Genomic DNA, 26,652 nt, shown 5'->3' on the forward strand with positions numbered 1-26,652 from the left:
CGCACTGAGGAATATCGTAATCGTTGGTGAACTTAAAATTGTCGACGAGTAGCTCAGCTTCTTTTTGGTTAGGTAGGCGGCTGCCCATAAACATACGGGCTTACATCAGAAACCAAATGAATATCCGTGCGCAGAGGCTGGTTTCCCTACATGGTTAATGTCAAACTATATTGGTATGCTGAATGCTTGAATTACTCGTACCTTTTGCATCCACTTCCTCCACGACGTCGTTTCATCTGATGGCCAATGAGTGATCCCAAAATGTTCTCTTCAACAACTTGTTTCGCATTCCTCGCTTAGCTGCCACTGTGAAGGAAGTGAAGTAGCTCAGCGGATCGTAAACTCTTGCTGTGAGCTGCAACATTTCCCTCTTCGTTACTTGACCACTTAGATCGATGTTTACGATGTCAAAAGATGGGAGGCACAGTATATCTGGCACGAAAACTCATCTGGTACTAACCAGATTTATTCGGTTGCAGGCTACCAGGCTTCTTTGTCTTGTTTGCCTATATTTATCGGTAGTCTTGTCGTGAACTTTCGCTGTATCAGTAACGCCACTTGAAAAATGTATTTTTGCCTTTTTACAAAGCTTCTCTGTTTCTGCTAGCGAGTCGGCTCCCAAGATCACGTTGGGAACGCAGATGTTGTTCTTCGGCTGCTTTATTGTTTTTAGAAAGCTATCTTTCAACTTGCTTAGATAGGTGTTGCACTTTTTCTGCTAGTAATAAAGCGCTCGGAGCTGATCCAAACGTTGCTTTTGACATTTTCCATGTTGTAACTTTTGCATCGCTGCCACTTGGAATTCTATCGTACCGCAATGCGTCTATCCTTTGGAGCACATTTTGTTGGAATGTCCAGGTTGAAGAAGCGAAAGATATTGTTATATTAGGAGAAATAGGCTATGTTTTCCAAGAACCACTAGTTCAAGAAGAAAATGCTAGATCCTATGCTTTCTCCTTCAAAGCAATGGCAAGCTTTAAGATTTCTTTTACAGCCAAGCTGTTAGCATCTTGTTGGTCGGCATTTTTCATGCTCATGTCCGTAAGCAAAAATGTGGGCCGATCCCGGAGGTAGTGAAATACGGAGCCGACCCGCGGTGGAGGTGACGCAGGCTTCAAGCACTCAGCGAAGTGAAGCTGGAAGTGCGTACATTCTTGGGAATCACGCATGCAACATACAGAACAGCAATCGCCTCGATCTTCTCTCTCTTCTCTTTTTTTTTCTTTCTTATTTATGTTCCCCTCACCTTCCCCAAGGCGCTGAGTCGTGCTCTCTAAAGGGCTGCAGAATATAGCGCCTCCTCCTCTTCAGAATCACACACACTCTCTCTCATCATCCCTTTCAATCAATTATAAACACAAAACAAGTATCCGAGCCACATAATTGATTATAACGTGCTCCTGATAACAATGAGCGTTGCGCTACCCCCATACGTTTCCCGGTAAAGATGACTGTTGTGCAAGTTGCCGTGGCGACGGCAGCTTGCGACGTGGGGAGTGATGTCACTAGCCTTTCGTATATAAAAGAACGCGGCCTAGCAACTGATTTCACTGTTATTGCAGCACCGCTATGGGTAAGCAACCCATAGTTAGGACTCCCGAGGAGCAGCGTGAATACGAGGAGCGGCAAAGGGAAAAAGAAACGGCAATACAACCAGCGGCGGCATGCAGTCAAAATTACCATTCCTCCCATCACTACAATTACGGTAAATTACCGTTACATGACCATTACTCTAAAGCAATAAAGCGTCGCATACCGCACTCAGCACTCGTAGTGAGGGTGTTCAACAGCTTTGCGGGACATCCACTATCGCAGGGCCGTGACGGCGAGTCAATTTTTTTATATTCCTTGAAGACATCAGTTGAATTAACACGTTCTAGCCTCTATATATGAACACCATCGCTTTTGTATCCCCTGAAAAATTAAAATTAAATTATTGGGTTTGACATGTCAAAACCACGATCTGACTATGAGGTACGCCGTAATGGGCGACTACGGAAATTTGGATCACCTAGAGTTCTTTAACGTGCACTTAAATCTAAGTACACGGGTGTTTTCGGATTTCGCCCCCATCGAAATGCGGCCGCGGTGGCCGGGATTCAATCTTGCGACCTCGTGCTTAGCAGTACAACACCATAGACGAGAACGTTTTGTGGCATCAAGCCGCTTGGAGTATAGAGAGGGAAGCTACACGACACAATGCAAAATGTGATACATTAGTTCAACCTTTTTGCTCACGTGCACGTTGATATTAATACAGTTACGGAGGTAGTGCAGCCCTCGGAGGTGGTGCTGCATTGCCTACTACCGCAGCAAATCCTCTGTCTGTGCCCACAAGGAGAAGCGTAATAAACGTTAAAATACGGCGTACATGTCCATGCACTCGTCGACACTGGAGTTCACGTATTTGTGATTAGTGCTAGCCTACGTAGACGTTTAAAATCGGTCCTCACCCCAGCAGCTGCCCGAGCGCTTCATGTGACCGATGGTGGCATGCTGGTTGTTCTTGGAATGTGTACTGCGCGTTTAGTTATAGCCGGCCGCCCTACTTCTGTTCTCTTTGCTGTGATCGACAACTGCCCTCACGACGTTATCCTCGGATTGGACTTTTTATCCACTCATTCTGCTCTCATCGACTGCGCGACCGGCGTTCTTCAGGTGGAACTGCCTCAATTCGCCGATGCTCCGAGCACCGCCCCACCGCACTTGTGCTCGCTTCAGGATGCACGTCTGTCACCCGAGGCAGTTACGTCACGTTGACCGCCCAGCCACAAGTGCCTGATGGTGCATATGTGCTTCGCCCCATCATCGACGTGCTTTTGAACGGGAACGTTGCTGTTCCGCATACGTTGCAATGGTCACGGTTACTAATAACGACGTCGTTCTACCGCTTCTAAATTTCAGCCTGTGCCCTCAAGTGATTCCGGCCGGCATGTTCTTGGCCAGCGTTTCTAGGGGTTCCGAATTTCACATTGAGAGTCTGAATGCCGAGAGTGGCTTATTAGCGCCAATTGCAGCTCACAGCTCTGGTTCCTTAAAGGATGACTTCGCGAAAACGATTGCACCTGACTACACCTCTGCACAGGCCAGAGACATACGTCTCCTGCTTGAATCGTACAGTGACATCTTTGATTTCGGCGACAGGCCTTTAGGCCAAACATCTGTTGTTCACCACCGTATAAACACTGGAGACACGAATCCTATTCGTCGGCGTCCCTATCGGCTATCGTATGCTGAACGTCAAGTCATCCAATCAGAAGTTGACAAAATGCTCCGCAAAGGGGACATCGAGCCATCAGCCAGCCCTTGGGCTTCGCCTGTCGACCTTGTGAAAAAGAAAGATGGTACCTGGCGTTTTTGCGTCGATTATCGCCACTTAAACAAGATCACGAGAAAAGGCCTCTACCCACTACCACGCATCGACGACGCCTTGGACTGCTTGCACGGAGCTAAATACTTCTCGTCCATCGATATCCGATCCAGCTACTGGGAAATTTCACTTGATGAAACAGACCGCGTGAAGACGGCCTTCAACACGCCGGATGGCTTATATACGGTAAGCTGATAGCTTGCGGAAACGTTCAAGGAAGGAGGTGGTGGTGTGGTGGTGAAAAACGTTTATTGATGAGAAGGCCAAAAGTAAAAACAAATTAAAAAGCAGCGTTGTGGGCGGCCTTCAGGCTGCTGGTTGTGGCGTCCAGGCCATGCCTAGTCGCGACGTGCTCCACCCAGTTCACCAGCCGAAGTTGGAGATCCGGCTCGGTGCTGGACAAAGCAGCCTCCCACTGCTGCGGACTGGTTAGGCACCAAGAGGCAGGGGCAAGTGTGCCGGGCAGGAGAATAGGACGTAAGCGTAATCGGCGCCGGAGCCGTCGCATAAGCGGCAGGCCGGCGAGTGCGTCCCGGGGTAGAGGAGGGCAAGGAGTTCGGGAACAAGATAGGTATGGGCCTGAAGGTTGCGCCATAAGTGTTGGTGGTGCTGGGGAAGGGATTTGGTGCGGAGGGGGGAAGGTGAGACGAGAGAGGCGATAGTGCAAAGTGATATCGCGGTACGTGAGGAGCGCGTCGCGCGTATCCATTCCCGGCAGAGGTGGGCTTGCTCGGTCAGTCGAATCTCGAGCGATGGAATTGGCCGCCTCGTTACCAGGATGGGCCGCGTAGCGGGCACCGAGATGCTTTAGATGGGGAAGAGGGAACGGTAGGTTAGGTTGCGGAGAGATTACGATGGCCGGGTGTGCCACGCGTCCAACCGCTGTAAGATTTGGAGTCGTGGTTGAAGGACGATGGGAGGAACTTGGGGCGACAGGACTATAGGCGAACAGGGTTTATGTACATTATTTACAGTTTAAACAAGACATACATCGACAGTCTACGGTGACTCCCAAATGGAGCCCGCAAGACAAAGCGTGCAGCAAACGAGCACACAGCTCACTAGTACATTTCGAGCACGACGACGAGCACACACTAGCAGCCGACAATCGCTGCGTATAAGCACTCCGCTCGACGTCATAGTTCGACGTCATTGAAGATAACCCGCCCTTTTGGAGGAGGAGGGCTCATATATACGTGCCGCACAGGTTTCAGTGCTCTCCGAAGGTAGACGACCGTTGCAGCGCGATCCAGTGCTCTGCGTCCCCGTAGTCGGTCACGCCCGAACCCATCCGGCGCCTCTACATTCCAGAGCTGCCTTTCTCCTGTTCTCCGAACGAGGCGCTTGGTGGATGAACGCCGCCGCAGTCAAGTTCTTCAAAGGAAGTTCACGGTTGGTTAGCGCTGTTATCGCTGGTTCTCTGAAGGGCGCCACCACCCCGGATCGTTCGACGCACCTGCAGCGGACGCGCCTGCAGCAGTACCCCTGCAGGCCGATCCTAACAGCCGCGTAGTTGTAGACCGCAGGTTTGGAGTCGCTGAAGATGTACTTCGCGGAAGTTTGCGTGATGGCAAGGGCAAGAAGGGCGTGAGGCAAGAAGCTGCCTTCTCGGCCTAGACAGAGGTAGAAGTGTAGACTGAGGCAGTAAGAGTGGGTCGGAGAGAATTGTCAGTGACGGCAAGGGCATGTGCTGGGTAGCGGCGGTACGGGGCAGCATCTACGGAAGCCACGGCGGCCTGCCGTTCGTACTGACGCCAGAGCGCGGAGGCTCGAGCTGCTCTACGGGAGGGGTGGTGTTCTGGATGCATGTTTTTAGGGAGGGGAATAATGGTTAGGAGGGTGGAGACATGGGAAGGGATGGGCAGTGATGTTGGAAGAGCAATAAGAGGGGAGAGGTTAAGGATGGAGAGAAGTGCGCGACCCGGGCGGGTGCATCACAGACGGAGGAGCTGGGCCGTGTGATGGGCCTCCGTCAGCTCCGTAAGGGAGTTGTGGACGCCCGTCGACAGTAACCGAGCCGTCAAAGTAGATGTAGGAAGGGACAGGGCTGACTTATACGCCTGGCGAATGAGGCTGTTGACGTTCTCTTCCTCGGTACGAGAAAGGTAGAGATGCGGAAGAGAATAAATGAAGTGGCTGAGAACAAAGGCCTGGACCAGGCTGCGGAGGTCGTGTTCGCGCATGCTGTGGTGACGGTTTGCAATACGGCGTGTGAGGCGGACGGTGTGGCGTACAGTGTTTGTGAGTCGAGTGATGAGGGTGGTGTGCTTGCCATTGGACTGAAGAAAGAGAGCGCCGGGCGGCAGAAAAGCCGAAAGCGCTTGCGTTTGGCCCAGTGAATTCCTTGGAAAGGGTCGTCGCGCAGCTCCCTTTGAGATGCAGAGGAGACTCACGGACCGAGTAGAGGTTTAATGCTGGGGCAGGCGCGGGCTGACCATCGGCACGCGTGGATGCAGGTGATGTGGGACAACAAGATGCGGAATGACGCGACGGTCCAAATGGCGAGAGTTGTGACTGAGCGCTTGAAGTGGTGTAGTGAGCAAGGATGGCTTTCCGCAAGTCCTCGCAGAAGGATCGACATTTGGGCGAATTGGTGCTGGTTGAATATATTGAAGGGGCGGCGCAAGATGACGAAAGCAGGAACGCTTTCCTGTGTGTTCCTGCCTTCTGTATTCGTCGTCTTGCGCCGCCTCTTCAATATCCTAGTAGAAGTCGGGTACCGGGAGGTGGTGGCCGGAGCCTGGACAGCCGGAAGCTGGAAACGTGTTAATTTGATACGGAAGTGGCTGTCCAGTTGGATGAGCCAGATGTCCGGTATGTCGATGTATAGCTCACGGACACCCTATAGGGTGTCTGTGACTGTATATTGTAAAGAACGGCGGGTTGCACAACAAGATTGTCACCTTGCCACCCGATTACGACAAGGGGTGCAAGACGCGCACCTCCCGCTCTCCACCTCTCCGTGCTGCAGCTGCGAGGCGTTCAAAGAAGCGACCTTTGCGCTGGAACCCGCCGCCTTCCTCCAGCCCCTTCGACATGGTGACGGGACGAATTCGGTGTGGGGACAATGATTCCAGAGTTCCTCAACGCGGGGCTGATTTGACACGCCTGGAGAAGCTACCGCGGGAAGACTTATTTTTGTGCTTCTCACGGTTTGGAGTGGCTCGGAACAATGAGCGACGCGCGATCGACAACGTCGATTTTCCGGAACGGCACCACCTTCAACGCCGTCGCTTGGGCTTCGGAATGTGTGTGCCTTTGTGTCTGTAAACTGGTCTTCAGAGCAGCTGCGAGATGGTGATGTGTAAACGAACAGCCGCCGCGTCGTGGACGGGCGGATCGAGTGTATCCGCCGCGTCGTGGACGGGCGGATCGAGTGTATAAAAACTGTGGTTGTGCGATTGTTGGGTGCACTTCTCTTGAGCAGTCATGTTAGACTGGTTCACTTCTCTCATGCAGTCCTGTTGGACTAATACTAGTTTTCTCAAACAGTCATGTTAGACTGAGTTATTTTTCTGTAAATAAACCCCTTTTTCCTCGTTCTCGATGAGAAGCAGTTCTTCACTTCATCAACGATCTCAGCGTAATTAAGTTGGACGACGGCATGGGCCAGCTACCTTCGAATTCATGCCGTACTCCAATCTTGGCAAAGGACCACGGACGAAGGGATTGAGCCCCCAATCCTGACAACTGGTGGCAGCGGTGGGAGGGACTTTGCGACATGGTGCTGTATCTGCGGTGAGTGCTTGGTTTTTGCTTTGACTCTCTAGGCTTCATTTTGTGGTTGTTCTGTTTAGAACAGTAGGGAAGCTAGATTGTTGTGTGTTAGCTAGGTTGTGTTTTCCTAGCTAGATTTAGAGAGCAGAATCAAGGCAGTAAAGCAGCAGTCATGGAGTTAAGGACATTGCTGAGAGACGAGTTGTTGATTGTTGGTGAGGAACTGGGCCTAAATGTACGCAAGGAAATGCTCAAATCGGAATTATTGGAGCTAATTTCCAATCAGGCCAGTGAGCAAGATATTGAAATGGGATTGGAACTTCTCAAAAAGAGAGAGAAACGGGAAAAAGAAAGAGAAGAAAGGGACAGAGAAAAGCAAGAGAGAGAGGAACGCGATAAAGATCGCGAGTTTCAGTTAAGGAAAATGCAACTTGAACTTGAAAGCAAACGTTTGGAGTTGCCTCAAGGAAGTGAAGGCGCTCTGGGTCGATCAAGTGAGGCAGAATCGTACCGCATGGACAGGCTATTAAAGCCATTTGAGGTCGGGACCGACATAGGCTTGTTCCTAAGCAATTTTGAAAGGACTTGCGAGAAGATGAACTTCGGCCCGAGTACATGGCCACAGCGGTTGCTGTCTATGTTGCCGTGTGAGGCGGCGGAAGTAATCGCCAGATTGAGTGTGCAGGATGCATATGATTATGCAAAAGTTAAGGCTAGTCTCCTGAAGAAATACCGCCTTTCAGCCGAAGCTTTTCGGCAAAGGTTTAGGAGCACAGGCAAGAAAGATAGCGAGGGCTATCCGGAGTTTGCATATAGCTTAAAGGCCAACCTAGTCGAGTGGCTTAAAAGCGCGGAAGCGTACGACAGCAGAGACATGATCATTGAATGCATGTGTCTAGAGCAGTTTTACAAAACCATCCCCCAAGCTGTGAAACTGTGGGTGCAAGACAGAGGTAATGTAAACACTGTGGAAAGGGCGGCTGAATTAGCCGAAGAGTACGCAACCCGTAGAAAGTTGAACGCCGAGGAGGGAAACTGGGACGGTCGAAATGGACCGCGGAAACCATTTCCGTTCAAAAAGGGTGCGCAAACTAGACGATCAGAGCCTGTAGACCTGGCGGAAAAGCCCACAGAAAAGAGCGAGGAGAAACTTAACGGAGAAACCGCACAAAAAGAACAGAAAAGAAAATTCGAATCTGCTAGACCAATTCGCTGTTACAAATGCCACAAACTGGGACATATAGCTGTAAACTGCGAGAAGCCTAGCGTAGTTTTTTCCTACGTGGAGGAAAAAGATGAGAATATGGAACTTTTAAGTCCGTATCTCCACAACCTGCAAGTTAATGGAAAACCATGCCGAGTGCTAAGAGACAGTGCCGCCACGCTGGACATTGTCCATCCGTCTTACGTGATGGTAGAGGACTTCACCGGAGAAGTAGCATGGATAAAACAGGTTGTAGAAGAACACAGCGTGTGTCTGCCCATGGCCAAAGTCAAAATCAGTGGACCATTCGGGGAGCTAGAGACTGAGGCTGCAGTTTCCAAATTTTTGTCACTGCAGTATCCCTACATCTTTTCGAATCGTTCGAATCAGTTACTGCGTGACAGAGGGCTCAAACTGGGAGAGGGCATAGTACAGGCATTGACCAGAGGCCAAGCTCGTAAGATCGCGGCGCTTTCGGCTGAAAATGCTCAAGCTCCTCCAGCTGAAGCAGAAAAGGGGATAGCTTCAATACCCGAATCCGAGCTAGGCCCGACGGACAAAAGAACAGTTGAGGAGAGCCTGCCAGTTGACCAGCTCAATGAGAGCGTAGCACTAGAGTGTCAGAGTTCTAGCCTGCAGGAAGAGCATGCAGACGCGCTCCCAAGCGAGACAGGGTCGTTATTATCACCGGCCTCAAAGAACTTTGATCAACTCTTACGCGTGGATAGAGAGTCACTGGCAGCCGAGCAAAAGAATGATGAGAGCTTAGCTAAATTACGTGACACAGCTAAAGAAGGCATTGCTAGGCGCAACGTAACGATACATGAGAAAGGAGGATTGTTGTATCGGCATTACAGAGATCGAAAGGGTAAGATTTTAGATCAGTTAGTCATACCTACTAAGTATAGGGAGGACCTTTTGAGTCTTTGTCATGGAAATGGGTGGTCCGGCCACCTAGGCATAAACAAATCAAAGGAAAGATTGCTTATGGAATACTACTGGCCTGGCTGTTTCAAAGATGTAGAAAACTTTGTAAGATCATGCGACGCCTGCCAGCGTTCTGGTAAACCAGGAGAGACTTGGAAAGCTCCACTGAAGGTAGTGCCCTTAATAACAGAGCCTTTCAGACGGCTTGTAATAGACACGGTAGGGCCTCTTCCAAAAACAAAATCAGGCTACAGGTACTTGTTTACCATGCTGTGTCCGGCTACCAAGTTTCCAGAAGCAATCCCTTTGAAAGAGCTCAGCTCCACTGAAGTAGTAGACGCGCTTTTGACAGTGTTTGCACGAGTTGGGTTTCCAGCCGAAATTCAGGCAGATCAAGGGTCAGTATTCACGAGCGCACTGACCTCCACATTCTTGCAAAAGTGCGGGGTAAAGTTAATACACAGTTCTGTCTATCACCCTCAGTCAAACAGTGTAGAGAGGTGGCATTCGGTGCTTAAGCGAGTTTTGCGTGCGCTCTGTTACGAGCACAAGGAGGACTGGGAGAACTGTCTGCCGGCAACTTTGTTTGCTTTGCGAACGGTTCCACATGAGGCGACAGGGTTCTCACCAGCAGAACTAGTGTATGGGAGGACACTCCGCTCTCCACTGAGAATGTTAAGAGAGATGTGGGAGGAAAGAGGGGAGAGTCCAACCGTGGTTGAATACGTGCTAAATTTACTGGAACGGCTAAGCGCAACCCAAGAACTAGTCGGAAAGAACATGGCACTAGCTCAAAAGAACGCCAAATTCTATTACGACAGGAATGCGAGGCTTCGTACGTTTAACGCCGGAGACCAGGTAATGATCCTCAAACCTTCAAGAAAGAACAAGCTTGAAGTTCACTGGGACGGGCCCGTTAAAGTGTTGCACAAACTTTCAGAAACTAACTATGCTTTGAGAATGCCCGGTCGCAGGAAGGAAGTGAGGATATATCACTGTAATTTGATGAAGCCGTATGTAGAGCGGAGCGGAGTCGTTAACTATACTGTCAAAGAGCCGGATGGCATTGGTACCCAGTTTAAGGAGTATAGGACGACATCCAACTCTGAAATCGGCCTAGAAGAAGTAGTAGAACACTCGGTAAGCTCGCATGCTCTAAGACCCGAGCAACTAGATGAGCTAAAAGGGGTGTTAGGGGAATATATCGACAGATTTAGCGATCGGCCGGGTAGAACCGAACTGATAACGCATGAAATTGAGCTGACCTCTGCCGAACCAGTAAGATCAAAACCTTACAGGGTGTCTCCAAGACAGAGAGAGATTATGGAGGCAGAGATACAGCGCATGCTAGAGTTGGGAGTTATTGAGCCCGCTGAGAGTGACTACACGTCACCGCTAATACTCGTAGAAACCCCTAACAAGGACCCTCGTCCGTGTGTTGACTACAGGAAGTTAAATGCGATCACTAGGGATCAGCTGTACCCGATACCCAACATTGAGGAACGAATTGAAAGAGTTAGCGCTGCTAAATACATTTCAACTATAGATCTCGTGCGGGGGTACTGGCAAGTTCCCCTTTCAGAAAGTGCCAGCCGCTATGCCGCATTCATCTCGCCTGTAGGCACTTTTCGCCCTCTCGCACTCAGCTTCGGGCTGAAGAACGCGCCGTTTAGCTTCTCTAAGTTAATGGATATTGTCCTAAAGGACTTGCAGGAGTTCGCCTTACCTTATCTTGATGATGTGGCCATTTTTTCGGACAGCTGGGAACAACACGTATCGCACCTCAAACAGGTGTTCTCACGGTTGAGGGAAGCCGGCTTAACGATGAAAGCGGAAAAGTGTAGGTTTGGTTGTTCGCAGGTTACTTATCTGGGCCATGTTGTTGGTCAGGGCATGAGACGGCCGGCTGAGCTGAAAATAGCTACGATTAGAGATTTTTCTCAGCCGCGCACGAAAACGGACGTTCGTTCATTTTTGGGACTTGTGGGGTACTATCAACGGTACATTCCGAATTACTCGCAATTGGCAAGTCCATTAACAGACGCCCTCCGGAAGGGAGCACCGAGTAACGTACTCTGGGATAAGGACAAAGAGAACGCTTTCCAAAGTTTGAAAACGCTATTGGTTTCTCGCCCTGTGCTTCGCGCGCCAGACTACACAAAGGAATTCATAGTTCAATGCGACGCAAGCGACAGAGGTATGGGCGTGGTACTTAGTCAGGTCGGCGACGATAACGAGGAGCATCCTATCCTCTACGCCAGCCGTAAACTAAATGTAAGAGAGGAAGCCTACAGCGCTTCAGAGAAGGAATGCGCTTGTTTGGTTTGGGCCGCCCAGAAGTTGTCGTGTTACTTGTACGGAGCGAAGTTCATCTTCGAGACCGACCACTGTCCTCTGACGTGGCTCAATCAAATGTCACACAAAAACGGCCGCTTGCTCCGATGGAGCCTCACTCTCCAAGAGTACAACTTCTCCGTTAGATATAAGAAGGGAAAGTTGCATAGCAATGCGGATGGTTTGAGCAGGCTAATTTGAATTCTGCGTTTGGGGGTCCCGCCTAAATTTTAGGGTTACTAGTGTTAATTTTATTAAGCGAAGAAGATCCCCTCTCGTTTAGCAGGATTCCCTCCATGATTGCTGAATTTGTCAGCAGGAATTTGCTTCAGAAATTGGCATAGTGAAATGCAGCATTTTTTTTGTTTCTGCACTTATGTTGTTGTTGTTTTTTTGAAGCCTAGCGAGTCTAAAGTGAGAGCCAATGCACGTCATCTCGGCGCAGAGCCGTGTTGTGGGGTTCATTTTGCAGTTGCCTGTCCTTGTTGGATGTTTTGGGGCGGTGACATCAATGCACAAGTGGTCGCTGCGAGCCAAGACATCAATCCCCCCCTGACCAGCAGCCGTTCTCTTCCTGCCTAGCGGTTGTCAGCGCTAGACAGTCGAGACTTTTGGGGCCATGGAGGCGCTGTAAAGAACGGCGGGTTGCACAACAAGATTGTCACCTTGCCACCCGATTACGACAAGGGGTGCAAGACGCGCACCTCCCGCTCTCCACCTCTCCGTGCTGCAGCTGCGAGGCGTTCAAAGAAGCGACCTTTGCGCTGGAACCCGCCGCCTTCCTCCAGCCCCTTCGACATGGTGACGGGACGAATTCGGTGTGGGGACAATGATTCCAGAGTTCCTCAACGCGGGGCTGATTTGACACGCCTGGAGAAGCTACCGCGGGAAGACTTATTTTTGTGCTTCTCACGGTTTGGAGTGGCTCGGAACAATGAGCGACGCGCGATCGACAACGTCGATTTTCCGGAACGGCACCACCTTCAACGCCGTCGCTTGGGCTTCGGAATGTGTGTGCCTTTGTGTCTGTAAACTGGTCTTCAGAGCAGCTGCGAGATGGTGATGTGTAAACGAACAGCCGCCGCGTCGTGGACGGGCGGATCGAGTGTATCCGCCGCGTCGTGGACGGGCGGATCGAGTGTATAAAAACTGTGGTTGTGCGATTGTTGGGTGCACTTCTCTTGAGCAGTCATGTTAGACTGGTTCACTTCTCTCATGCAGTCCTGTTGGACTAATACTAGTTTTCTCAAACAGTCATGTTAGACTGAGTTATTTTTCTGTAAATAAACCCCTTTTTCCTCGTTCTCGATGAGAAGCAGTTCTTCACTTCATCAACGATCTCAGCGTAATTAAGTTGGACGACGGCATGGGCCAGCTACCTTCGAATTCATGCCGTACTCCAATCTTGGCAAAGGACCACGGACGAAGGGATTGAGCCCCCAATCCTGACAATATATACAACTGTATATAGGCTGTCCGTAACTGTATATGTACAACCGCGGGACGTCTGCCGGACCACGTGAGGGTACGTCACTCTCGCCTAGATATCGGTGCGTTGACGCTGGCATGGCTGGGCGCGGTCGTGCGGTGTCACCAATTTCTGGTAGGCGGCGCGAAGACGTAGCCGCCGTCAACACGGTTTATTTGGGCCGGCCAGTCATGGTGCCGCGGGATCCTTGGTGCGGCCTATACCGCGGCCGCTCAGGTCTAGTGCGCCAGCTTATTGTTGTTGTTGCCTCAAGACATGGCTCGTAGTACTTGCAGGCGGGATCGGCTACACTGGGTTGATTGAAAAGTGCATCTAATAAAATACCAAGCGGGGGGAACGTTCCATTTCTTCCGCTTTATGTGCACGTGAGCCCATCTTTTTCTTCATCGACTCTGGAAGCAATAGTCGCGCCGCTACATCACTTTTCTTCGTATTTCAAAAGTATCTTGACGTGTTGCATCACTTCCTCGTCTCTCTTGACCTCTTTCTCGTTGCACTTGGCGCCTAGAGTGTTTGAATATTCCAGAAGTTTCCAGGTTATGCCTGTATACCTGAAGCATCCCCATGAATGCTAAGAACGGTTACGGTTGACTTTTCGATTATTGTTATGAATGTCTTAGCTGAACTCTGTACTGTCCAGCCGAATATGCTTTGTGCAGCTGTCAAGCTCTCTTAATGTTGGGTTACCAGCTGTTATTACTTCCCAATACTAGTGCGATCCAATGAGCATTCCGATCTCCATGCGTGGTGTGCTCCTACAGAAACAGCCAGCAAACTTGATCTCGTCGTCTTCATGCTTCTTTTGCTGTGAGATTTCCAGGGACCGTATTCTTTATTTTGGAATCACCTCTATTTCGAGTGCATCCAACGATATTTCTGAATTACTGCAAGCACATTCGAGTTCAGCTTCAACCAAATTTACAACTCTTTAATTTTGGACCTCTTCCCACCGTGCCGATTATGAGTTTTACTTTTCCCCGAACACTACAGCCAAGTTTCTCAGATAATTTTTCCAGAATGAATCATTGTTGGCTGCCTGTGTCCAGCAGAATACGGCAATAACATGATTGCCTTCGTCTTTCCGTTAATGCAACTACACTCTGTCGAAAAACACTTGACGAGATGTTCATAAACTGGCAAGTACACACCTGCTCTTATACTGACTTTCGCAAGATGCAGCTGTTGCGCACTGCGCTGTCATTTTTTTTTTTTTTTTTGCTTTGGTACATAGCTGTGCTTACCCTTTGCTGCGTAGTTTGCACATGCCGTTTGCCTTGCATGTTTAAACCGTATGCCAAGGTCTCGTGCAGCGAAGCACCTATTTGCCTGTTTCAGCTTCATTTTCTTGTCTTCGCAAAAGATTGTTTTCCTCTGGTCATGGGCATATTGCGTATTATTTTCGTGAAATATGTAGAACTTGGCAACCGTTCTTTTAAAGTTAAGCATTATTGTTTGCTGCTTGCTTCTATAGTCTGTTGCCGTAACTATACTTTAGGTCTTGCGACGAGCAGGCAACTGGCCTGTAGTTGCGTACAAAAATAGACAAACTTTCCTCCTCTGTAGCCACTGCCGCATTGACATACACAAGGCCCTGCCTTTGTAATTTTGCAAGCTGTTTTTAGGGTAACCACTGGAGACAATGACACGCAAAGTTTGCTGCGTAACGTCCTCGCGTCAAGGTACCTGCTCTTATTTGCAAACCTTCTGCTACGCAGGAACGTTTTCTCATTTGAAATGAGTGATTACCACGGCGATTGCATGGTAGCAATCGCCGTGATCGCCGCGGCGATGGCAGAACGTGGATGACACAAGAACTTTTGTTGCGATACCAATTATACAGAAACTCGAAGCGCATTTTCGCCGTCGCCGTCGGTGCCGCCGTGTTGTCCCAATTGCGAGGCGCACGCGCCGCCCAGCCCGCCCCGACCGCTCACGCTGTGTGCTGCGCGTAGCGTGATCACCTGCGGGTGCGAGGGCAAGCGAGCGAGTTTGAGCTGCGAGGGCTGATTGTAGCACGCACTAGGATATTCGGGTAGGCTGTAGCTGGTGGCTTCATGGGCGGTTTTCCCCTGCGCTCAGTGTGTCAGGTCGGGTGATCTCAGTGTTGTAGACGCAGCACACTTTAAAGGTTGAAGGGAGCGCCAGCTCGGGTTGTTCAACTTTGCAACAAGCACGAGCGCTCCCCGCTGCCGGCGCTCCAAAACACGTCAGCGTAGCGGCAGCGAGTACTTGCGGCCACTAAGTGAACTCTGTTCGTGTGTTTCCTTGGCAGCGTGTGACCACACTTGTTTAGTTAGTAAAAATTAAATTATGGAGTTTTACATGCCAAATTAAACCACTTTCTGATTATGAAGCATGCCGTAGTGGAGGACTCCGGAAATTTTGACTACCTGGGGTTCTTTAACGTGCACCTAAATCTAAGTACACGGGTGTTTTCGCATTTCGCCTCCATCAAAACGCGGCCGCCGTGGCCGGGATTCGATCCCGCGACCTCGTGCTCAGCCGCCCAACACCATAGCCACTGAGCAACTGCGGCGGGTTGTTTAGGTAATAAGCGAATGGTTACTGCACAATGAAACTACGAGTTATGAAACTAAACTTACTTTATGTAATAGTCTAATAATTTGCTATAGCTATCAATGCCTTGCTTTCCTGCAAAACTGCGACTTTTTTTCGACACATAACTTGTTTGCGGTGTGTGTGAGTGTGTATGGCCTGGCCCAGGCGAGCTCGCCCAGGACCGGCCAGTGGGAGCACAGGCGGCCGGCTCCTGAAAGGTGCCGGCTGCGGCCGCATCTGGCCGCATGGACGACGCCGAGGCAGCCGAGGCCGCCGAGCAGCAGCCTTCGCTGCAGGAGCGCGCTCTGGGCGGCTTCTGCAGTCGCTTCTGCCGGGGCCTCTACCTACTCTTCATGCTGGCGCTGTTCGGTGCTGCCGTTGCCGTGCTCGTGCTCTGGACGCCGCCTACACCGACGCAGGTCCGCATGTTTGATATATGGCGATAGTTCACCATCAACTTCGGGCGCATTACAAAGCGCTCTTGTTAACTGATCAGCAGTATACTTCAGGCAGTTTAAAGGCACACTTAAGGATATATTCGTTAAGCCGCATTATCTGCACTTCTACAATTAGCTAAACGCGCACTCTTAGCCTTGGAGGAGGCTTGTTAAGCCCGTAGAAGGAATTTTTGTTGGGCTAGTTGGTGTTTGCGTGCCGACATAATGTAGCACAAAGACACAATTACACAGAAGGGACACAGACACGTCACAAGCGCTTGTGACGTCACAGCGCTTTTAACGTGATCTGTGTCCCTTCTGTGTAATTGTGGCTTCGTGCTACATTATGTCGGTAAGGTTGTCAAGACCGCCACCGCCCCAGCCCCCTCCCCCCCCCCCGGAAAAAGACAACTAAATGCGGCTGGCCTCGAAGTTCCCGCATCAGCGTACCGTGACGTCATGGATTTTGACGGGGGCTTCTCGGGCCTAGTTGATTGTTTACTGTCTTGAAAAGAAAATGTAATAAGATAAAGAATATTGGAGGTTGGAATGCGCAACAGTTTGACGATACACACAGAAGAGACACACACCACAAGCGCTCTGTGGTGTGTGTCTCTTCTGTGTGTATCGTCAAACTGTTGCGCATTCCAACCTCCAATATGCTATACCAACACGCCCAGTCGTCAACCTTGGCAAGATAAAGAAACGACAGCGAGCGATTCTGGACTACAAGTTTTGGTAATGAGGTTAATTTAGATTCCAACGTTAGCTAGAACTATTTGTTATTGGTATAGGTCGCATTTGCGTATTTATTTATCTGTGGCTCTGGTGAGATCGTACGGCGCGCGCTCTTTATATGTACTGCTTTAGCATACAAACTGCTTTATGAGTACGCGCTCAGGTTGCTGCAAGCTGGCGTAGACATCTGCGCTGCTTTCTCAGTTAAGTCTATTGCTTCAACGGGCACGGTGTTAATCGAGGTGACAGAGGATGCTTTTTTTAATACTGATGATAATGTCAGGCCCACCTCCGTGTGGTTCTCATGGAAACGCCACGCGGTGAGGCAGCAACCTCTTTAACGTCTAGCTTTCTGATGTCATTCTGGCTGACCATTCTTTTGCAGAAGGCACTTCGTCAGCTTTAAGTTCATCGACCTCCGTCGCTTGAATCGCCAATGAAGCGTAGTTTTCGCTATCATATAGGAGCAGAGCTGACATTTCCTTGCATAGCGTTCCGCCTGCTCGGTTGTTGATGTACAGCTGAGTGTGAAAATGGGTGCGTCGCTTGACAGTGTTGTGGCTCGCAGGTCTTCCTGGGCGCCGTGCTGTTCGCCCTGGGCGGCTGTTGCGGCCTGGTATTCGTCAGCTGGGACAGCGTGGTGCGCTCGACGCGCCTCGGTTGCTGTTGCATCTATGCGACGTCCGTTGTGTTCTGCGCCGGCCTGCTGGGCGCCGGCGCCCTGCTGGCCGAGCGCACGCCGCGCTACATGCGCGAGGACGGCCTCATTCTTCTCGGCCTCGGCCTGCTCGGCCTGCTGTTCGTGGCGCTGTACGCACTGGCCGGTCGCCGCGCCGCTGAGCGCTCGCGTCAAGAAAGCGGATCCTTCCTGGGGCAACTGACGTCGCGCTCGCGGCTCGGTTCTAGCTCGGCGGCCGTCGAGCTGTGCAAGTCACTGTTCACAGAAAACCGAGCATTTTCGCCTCAGCGCCTGCAAGAGGATGAGGCCAGCTCCAATAAAGTGGTGATGCTGTGCGTCCTCCGCTCTGACGCTGGCGGTGCCAAGACGGTCGCCTTCGTGGACGCAGAGGAAGGATCCCCAGCTGCACAAGGCTCGGAAAATTTGCCAGATGCTGAGCCATTGCCGGATGCCGAGTCTCTGGCAAGCGCCGAGTCTCCGGCAGCCACTGAGACGTTGCCAAGCGCCGAGTCCGCAACACACGAGTCGTCCGACCCGTCGGCGGTCTAAAGCGTCATTCACAGAGACGGTTGCGGAATCGAGTTTCAAGGTGGAGGCCTACGCAGGCGATGCACATAGCTGCAACGGAGAGTAGTGTTCCTCGTCAATGAGTGCCTTGCTTCAACGAAATGGCGAACCTGATGAGGTAGCGAGAGCACTTATTAGCAGGTTCAACGTTTCCGTCACCAACTTCATTAGATAAGCTCTCACTCTAGTTCTCAGAAGCAGCAGCCTTGGAGAACCGAATTCTCGATGCGTATACTGCCTGAGTTTATTACCTTTGAGGCACTTTACCTCATCGTAATGTCTCTGCCGTGTCCGCAAACGCCATTGTGAATGAAGCTGCTGTCGCTGCCAGTACAAAAAGGCCAAAAAGGTTAGCTTGCTCGGCTATTGAAGGCCCGGTTCCACTGTCGGAGCTCATCTTAAAAGTAAGAATTTACGAACTGCGTGCACGTAGCCGCACACGAGCCACAGCAGAACTAGGCCTCGAGAAGTGTGGAACATGGTGAGTTTAGCCACTACCCGTCCAGCTATAATGCGATCAGAGGTTATTGAGTGCCTGCCAAACCTGCGGCTAACCTTAAGTCATTGTTGAGTGGCACTTGTGCGACGGGTTATCAATGATTCCAGTGGTCTAACTTGTACACGCTGAACTTGTACGCTCCTGCGTCTAGCAGTGGGCATTGGTGGAGCCTCTGAGTGGGGTATAGTATGCAGGTGTGAGTGCGAAGCAAGAAATTGGTTTGAGCGTTCGCTGTTAGAGCGAAATCTTGACACATTATGACTATTGGAATTTGCCATTAAAGGCACGTCCCCCCGTGAGATTGTAGTACAAAGGCAGATTTTACATCTTCTCGTAGCCACGTGTCCGCGCAGATAGATCGTTGCTTGGGAGAAACCATTTCTGTGTTTCTTTCGCGACGCGCCTCTCTAGGCTAATAAACTGGAAAACGAAGGCTCATGTACAAGATCAAAAGACGATAGTTGTGTAATGGCCGATGCGGGCGCATTCTTTGTATCCTGATAGGCCAAAACTCGACGTTTAACGCAAGTCTTGGTGCTCTTCAAGCTTTACCACAGTATGCCAGGTTTTTGTAGTTATATACCGACTTTTCTGTTGTTCATAGATTCGAGCTCGACAACGTTCTAGTAAGGGCAATTCCCCGGACGAGCCTTAGACGGAATATAACGTTTTAGCGCTAGTGATCTTTGACTCTAATACGCACTGTACAATCCGGGAAAATCAAAATGCGAAGGTGAAGGAGCACGTTAACGTTCAATTTTCCTTGCTTCAAAATCTTGCTCCTCTGACAGGCTCGCATACTCTGCAAACGCTTCCGAACAAGACACATTTGCTCAAAGTAACTGCCATATCGCTTCCAACTTAAAGGCATGTAGTACGTACCACTCCACACCTCCTTACCCGTTCGTCCATGGCACACTGAGCATCTGACCGCCTAAAGAAGGCGCAGCTTTGCCCTACCACTAGCACTGCCGCACTGATATCGCGCTTACATTACCGTGAAGATCAAAGAAAGACGCCTTCGCCAGCAGAATTTGCAGGATTAAGTGAGTGCATAAATTGCGTCATCCGCTCTGGTATGGAACTGGGAACGTTTTTCTTGCGCTTAGACAGCTATATATACATATATATATATATATATATATATATATATATATATATATATATATATATATATATATATATATATATATATATATATATATATATATATATATATATATATATATATATAGATAGATAGATATATATATATTTATTTATTTATTTATTTATTTATTCTTTAACAGGGGGCCGTTCAGCAAATTCTTGGTGTCATACTTGGCCCTGTTGGGTACATATGCAAAACAGCACGAGCGTGCACAGTTTTCGACCCTGTATCAAGTGCGGGAGCAGTGCGAGGCCGTTTTCCATCGTCTAGTGCCAGTGTATTCGTACCGAGAAACACTAGCGTTGTCCACCGGAGACCGCCACTAATTGAGAGAGCCTGCCTCTAAGTTGCTGTAGGTGCCACCGATACAGGAACCTCTCACTGTACACTGCTTTGTGCGGCTTTCACCTATCGATGCCTCCAAGAGAGCCATTTGCCAGGCTGTGAAATTAAAGCATATCGCCAGCGCAGCGATAAGCTACTCAGTACATCGAGAAGCCCCGAGTAGCGACACCTTGCCTCCCATAGTCGAAGAGTTTGTCAGTAGCAGGTGCATTAGATAGCGCAAACGTACCACGTGGGGCTCCTGCGCGTGGAGCAGGCTGTAACTACTCTCGGTTGTCTTGTCAATCAAGAAACCAAACGGTAGCAGCCAGGAAGAAAATACTACGACGAGTGTCAGCACAGGATAACGTACAGCGTCATGCTATGTGTTCCTTTGAGCCATCTCTCACAAGACCCTCCCCTCCGTATTCTTAGCGTCGCTGTCTATTTATTTCACGTTACGAGGATGTCTAATTGGGTTTACAGTACATCAGCTAGGTAAGGTATCACCACGAGAAGCTATTATTAAAAGAGGGGCGCAATTTAACACGGCTGCATAATGCGTTCGTCTTGCCTATGCTTCGCGTATGGGCGTAACTTGTGCTCCTCTGATAATAGCTATGCTTTACCAACTAGCCCAACCAGAAGCACTCCTACGAAAGTCTTAAAAGCCTCCTTTGGGTGTTCCTCTTATTGTTGCTCACCAGGTGATCGAGGGCACCAAAATGCGGCAGTTGTTCGCCTACCGTTGCTGCATCTCTGTATAAGTTCTTGTTTCAGTTGTAGCATGCGGAGTCATTAAAACTAACTGACAGACGTAGGCTTATCGCGGCCAGCGGTTTGTAGGTGTAGAAACTATTTCTAGTGTAAGCAAATCCTTGCAAAACATGAATTAAAGCTAGTCACTTTCATTTAAAATGCAGCTATAGCCTTTTAGCAAAAAAATAATAAAAAAAATTGTTTGCGATCACACGAAGGGTGCCAACGCATGGTTGTCACTATCATACACCGGCAGTGCTTTTACAAGGGTACAAGTGAGCCAGCCCATTGTTCTTAACCAAAGTATCGCTCCGACGAAAATCTGCGCCATGCCCAGGAAGTCAGGACATCTGGCAAGGGTCGTGTTTTTTAACGAATCTTTTCATATCCCATTTCCTGTACCCTTTGTCATCGGTGTTGGGAAGCGCGATGGATGATAAGAAATGACTGGAATCGAAAGAGAATTCTTGCAAAATAGGGCTGCTAAAGACAGTAGTTCTGCGAGATTCTTTTTTTACCGATTCCTTTCGTTTCTGATTCACTTTTCCCGCTCCTTAACTACGAATTTTATTATTTCTCCTTCCCTAGATGACGCAAGCAGCGACATACACTTTTACGTAGGACCAATTGATGAACTATGCGTAGACACAGCGAAAAAAATAACGTGCTGGGCGCGGTAATCGAACCACCTAACTCACTTCATTTTGACAGAAAATTCAAACTCTGGCCGTCGGAACCATTCAACTACAGCCGGAAGCAGCGACCTGCGCCACGAAGTTTTATATTTGTGCTTACCTGGTAGATTTTGGGACTGTTCGTGTAAAAAAAAAAGAGCAATTGTGGAACATCATCGTTGTTTCGAGACATGCTACGTCAGAGCTCTGAAGATGGGTCTTCGTAGTTGATAAAGCTCGCATAATTTTTTTATTTATATGTTTCCTTTCTGCGCAAGTTGTTCTTTCTACAAAATAGGTAAATTTAGAACATTTGCATGTGCTTTTATACTTCCAACTTCGTGCGCAATTTGGAACAGCTTTTCGTCCGCAATATCCGCTACATACACGATGTGTTGTCTGTAGCGGGGAGCTGTTTTCTCGAGGCCTTTCCGGTTCTTTGTCTGTGTGATGATTAGTTATAATAAAAACACGCACACTCACACACACAAACACCTTTCATATAAACCGATTGTACATTCCGATTTCTCGAACTTCTGATCTATATTGCCAGTTTTGGCAGTTGCACAGCCAAATGTACTGGCGATAAACTGTTTTTTTTTTCGACACTTTTCGCTCCCTTGAGCACTCATTCAGCTTGTTCTTCCTGATTCTTCTGTTAACCTTTCTAACTATACAAGACATGCTGACGATAAAGTAATGTTTTTGCCTTGTATCGTGCGAATTGCATTTCTGACGTTTGTTCTGCCGTCCTGTACTTCACGCTGTTTTCTGAGCAATATGCTCAAGCGACAAACTCCGCTTAAAAACAATTTTGTGCTATCACAGCCTCATTTTGCGAGAGGGATCTGATTTATGTCTTTCAGAGACTCCGTTCTTACTGCTTGAAATGCCGTTACATTACATTCTGGAGCTGTTCCACGGAAATTATCCCGTAGAAGTTGTAAGAAAAGTGAATTTTTGTTCTCGTTGTCGAGATGGCAAGCTTAAGAACTTGTTCTGCAATAATTTCATTTATCAATGCAACAGGAAGACAGCCAATGTGTCACGCCACCCTTGTTGAATGAAAATGATGATGTAATTAATCTGAACACTTCCAAAACTGAACATGAAAAAAATGAGAGACAGTACAGAGACATTTGAGCTAGAGACGTGCGTTTATTCACTTAATAATCATGACAGCCAAAATTTATATTACTATAATTCCGCTGTACAATCAGGCGCAAAGCTCTGGTAGGTAAATGGCTACGCATTAGGAAAATAGAACAAACTGTTCGTGCGCTAGTGCATTTCGAGTATAATGCCAAGTGTCAAGTACATGTTGCCCTTGAATTGTGAAGTGTTCGCCTCGGATGCAGCACTGTCTATATGATTCACTTCATTCGCGACATGCAATTTTTTACCATGGAGCAGTCCGTGAGGCAGTAAAGTTTTCCGTTTTGGCATATCTTTTACCTGAAAAAGCTCTGATAAGAGTTGGATGTCTGCAGGCCTTAGATATTCGACTAAGCAGTTTATGTATAGTTTGTGCGTGAGTTTGTGCATATGTTCACCTACTAATTTCAGGTTAGAGTGAAATGTGAGCTGTGAAGGTATCGTAGCTGTGGCTTTGGTACGTTCAGTACGAGTTCATAATGGCAGTGTGTCGTCCAGCATGCCGTGATAGGTGGGCGGAAGATTGCCGCATTAGCAAAGTGCAGGCTTGGCTACTTGCTGGAGTATCATTACTGGGTTGCATTCATGCAGAACGCATACTGTCGGTTGGTGTTCTTAGAGTTTCCTTTATTTATTTATTTTGTAGTGCACGTATGATTGTCAGCAGCGCTGCCAAACAAGTGAAGCAAAAAAATATCAAAACTACTGCACTCGTCCTTCGCCCTGATGTGAAAGTTGGTTACCCTGTATTCCTCGTGATACAAGTTCTGTGATGAAACTACGTTAGTCTTTGCGCGGTCCTGTCAACTTTGTATTTGTCCTATGTTCATCTAAGTTTGTTCTATAGAGCGGTTACACCGCCCAATAATTTCGTGTGGTTTAGTCGTACAGCGACATGGTCGCGTGAAAACGTGCTTCATCCGGTGGCGACATGTTTCAGTGGGCATCGTCCGCGAGAAAACCCTTTTCCAATCAAAGTAGCTAACTGTCCCTTTTTATACGATGCAAGCTGTGCGATGACTCGAGCACGCGCATACTCTCTGCATACAACTGCGCCGTGACATATCAGCGGCCTCCCCCCCTGCTGACTTGCACGTCGCGGTGAGCGGAGGTCGCGTGGTGTTGTACTCACCTCTGCTGCTCTCGCTCCCCACGTTTGTTGAGTCGTCTTCTTTCTCGACTACTTTTCTCACTCAGCATCTACATGAACTGCTCAGTTCAGGCAATAAAGTTCCAATTATGATCACGGCGTCGGACTCTGTTTCTCAAGCGTGACTGTCGCACTCATTGTTAGGTGAGACGCGAGAAAGCTTTCATCGGATACGCGGGAAGCGTGCCCTGCAATAGGTTGTGTGAATGAAAACAACTGGGGTGAAAAAAATATTGAACTTGGCGTATTATTTTTGAAATTTGATATATATGTCGCTTAGTCTATGAATAAAAATGAATATTAATATGGAAATACAAGTGTGCAGGAAAGCATCAAAGCTTCAGAATAAAAGCTTAGAACAGTGCAAGTAATATCTTACCACAAAGTTGGTTGTTCCCCTTTTTTTATTGTTTCTTAATGTGGGGCACCACGAAAGAAACCGCATTATCTTGCAGCCTTACATGCAAGTAGCGCACCACGGCACGTGACCAGGGGCTTCGGAACTCCTTGGGCGCCGAGAAAGGGTAATGTACAAATGCGCAAGTCCTTCTTGAGAAGCGACGCTATCAGTAACCGGAACTCAGAGGGACACTTGGCTCGCTGCGCTACGTAATTTTGCAGGTAAATGTCAGCGCATGTGCATTAAAAAGCGCACAAAAATATTCTTAGACTCGGGTATGCAGTGCAAACGATGAAGCGAAAGGAAGAAGGTCTTAAAATATGCGAGTGACGCTTTCCCCATGCTTTGAACAAGTGCAAAACGCCAACGAGTTGTTATTGCAACACGAGCATAAAGTGCGTAAATACCACTTTGTTACACTGAAGCGCCAACATGCAATGACAAAGTGACTGAAGAAGCTGGAAAAGATCGTATTGCACTGCGATGCCCCGCTTCTGTAACTGGGTCGTAGTGTGCTTGCGCTGAAGTTATACCTAACATTCAGAGCTTTCGATTTATTCTGCTAAAATGTGAAAAACACTCGCGGGTAAAAATAAATGGCGATTTATATTTGAATAAGGCTTAGACTGAGGCTAGCCGGTTTGTGTACGGCGCTGAACTGTTTACACAAAGGAGCAAATAAATGGAACAGGCACATGTGCGCAAGCTGTCAGCTGGTGTTTTAATGTTTGTTTATTTTATTTTACAAGACAATTATCATGGTCAGCTGGGCTACCAAACAAGTGTAGAAAACTGACCGCAAGATTTCAGCAATCGTCCTCTCGCCCTGATGTGAAAGCTTGTTATTTTCTTTGTCGTGATACAAGTTCATGTGCGCACATTTGCGTCTGTTTCATTTGTCCGTGCGAACAGTACGACGCGGTAAACAGAACGATTTGGATTTATCCAAAAAACTTTCGATTTCAGGGTCCTCAGTTGTGAGGGCGCCGAAATTCTCAGTACGTGATCGTACGTGAAATTCACCGAACGTAATCAGTACGTGACCGTACTGTGACTGCAGTCGCTGGAAAAGGTATAAGAAGATGAAGGCATTCGTAGTGGAAACTCCTCGTACAACCAGCTCATCAAACTGATATTCCTGGCGGAAATTTAAAAGATCTGCTCTCAGTAATTGGGGGACCAGAAGCTCAGTTTACTCTCTTGTAAGATTTGTATGCCTTCTCGTTGCCGTGTGCCTCCGGGTGCCGCTTAGTTGGTGGATTGACGCATCCGCGACCATCTATGCGCGCACGTCGACGTCGTGCTTGGCATCGTAAACGAGGAGAAGCGCTGCGAAGTCATTGACAGCTTCTGAGAATACAAAGCTGGTCTTGCAGAAAAGTGAACCGTGCCATGCAGCGAAACATTCCTCGCGACTGGCGCTACACCAGCGAGTCATTCTGGCCCTGCGCTCAAATTGTGAAACCAAACACGAAGGCACGAAACACGAAACCAAACACGAACGTAGCCAGAAAGTAGCCAAGTCGCCAAGCACAATTTTCGATCGCCAGGAGCCTCTCAACGTAGCCAGTTTGGAAATCTGGCAAACCTGGTTGCCAGCCCAGACCTGAGTTATCCACAAAACCGTGTATCCACAAAAAGCGAGGCAGTAGCACATGCCACCAATCTCGTTCTGAGTCCGGAGCGTCGACCGTGCCAATTAAGAGTACGTTGCAGCACAATCCTACATACAAATTCAATGCATGACTCAGACTGTAACACCATCGACGTAGTGCATTGCGGCACCTTCGAACCGGTCTTGCTTGGCGTTCGAAATTGCCAGAGGCCTCTTGACAACGACGGAGGCCATGCACTCACAATAGCCTCCAAGAAATAAAAAAAGATAATAAAATTAAAAATAAAGAAGCCTTGTTCAATAACGGCGCGCATTCCAATCTCGGAGGCAAGACTGGTGTCAGAACCTGGACACAGATGGCGGAGGTGCCTAAGCATCGCAGAGCCAAATGAGCTTCGCTAGCGCCGTGCGAGGAACAACTTTAACATAGAGATTATCACAAGCAGTGATGTTCCGTGCAGGGGATTTTCCCTTTTTCAAGGAATTATCGGGCACAATGTTGAAGAAAAGAGAAAAATTAAATCTTTGCAAGATTGCCCGTAATTTTATGATTGATTAAGGAAATATTAGAATTATGCCTTTGAGCAAGCTATCAATTTCACAACCCACAGCACAACCTTTTCAATGCACGGGCCGAGCTTGGAGTCGGTCACCTTCAAGTTCTGAAAGCCTTTGTGTATTGTGAAAAAGCGAGTCTGCTGTTGAGGACAACATCTGAACTGCAGTTTGCTGTGTCAATGTTCGATAGCCTTAATCAGAATCGCTAGAAAGCTGCGAGCCACCAGTGCTAGTTGGTGATAGAGCTCCCTCGACGCGAAAGACATGTCGGGAACCGGCATTAGAAAGTGCCCCATTAGAACTTGAGTTCTGAATAAATTGCTGTCCGAACAAGACATTGAATAAAC

The 26,652-nt window shown here is 48.7% G+C and overlaps 1 protein-coding gene across 2 annotated transcripts in view; it reads left to right on the forward strand.

The window, feature by feature from the left end:
• LOC135915912 (uncharacterized) overlaps positions 1-23,800 on the forward strand; it is a 40,063-nt gene extending 16,263 nt beyond the window's left edge. Inside the window, exons 2-4 of one of the 2 annotated variants that reach the window (XR_011511177.1) lie at positions 15,766-16,019; positions 17,344-18,139; positions 21,342-23,800. Coding sequence is in view for 1 of the 2 variants with exons in the window: in XM_065449104.1 (XP_065305176.1) it covers positions 15,846-16,019; positions 17,344-18,003 (834 nt within the window). In the remaining variant the exon portion in view is untranslated. Of the gene's footprint in view, positions 1-15,765; positions 16,020-17,343; positions 19,625-21,341 lie in introns of those variants that run through there. The other variant, XM_065449104.1, reaches the window with a different exon arrangement.
• Positions 23,801-26,652: the final 2,852 nt, after the last annotated feature.

Source organism: Dermacentor albipictus, chromosome 1, assembly GCF_038994185.2.
Source record: "Dermacentor albipictus isolate Rhodes 1998 colony chromosome 1, USDA_Dalb.pri_finalv2, whole genome shotgun sequence".
Classification (NCBI taxonomy): Eukaryota; Metazoa; Arthropoda; class Arachnida; order Ixodida; family Ixodidae; genus Dermacentor; species Dermacentor albipictus.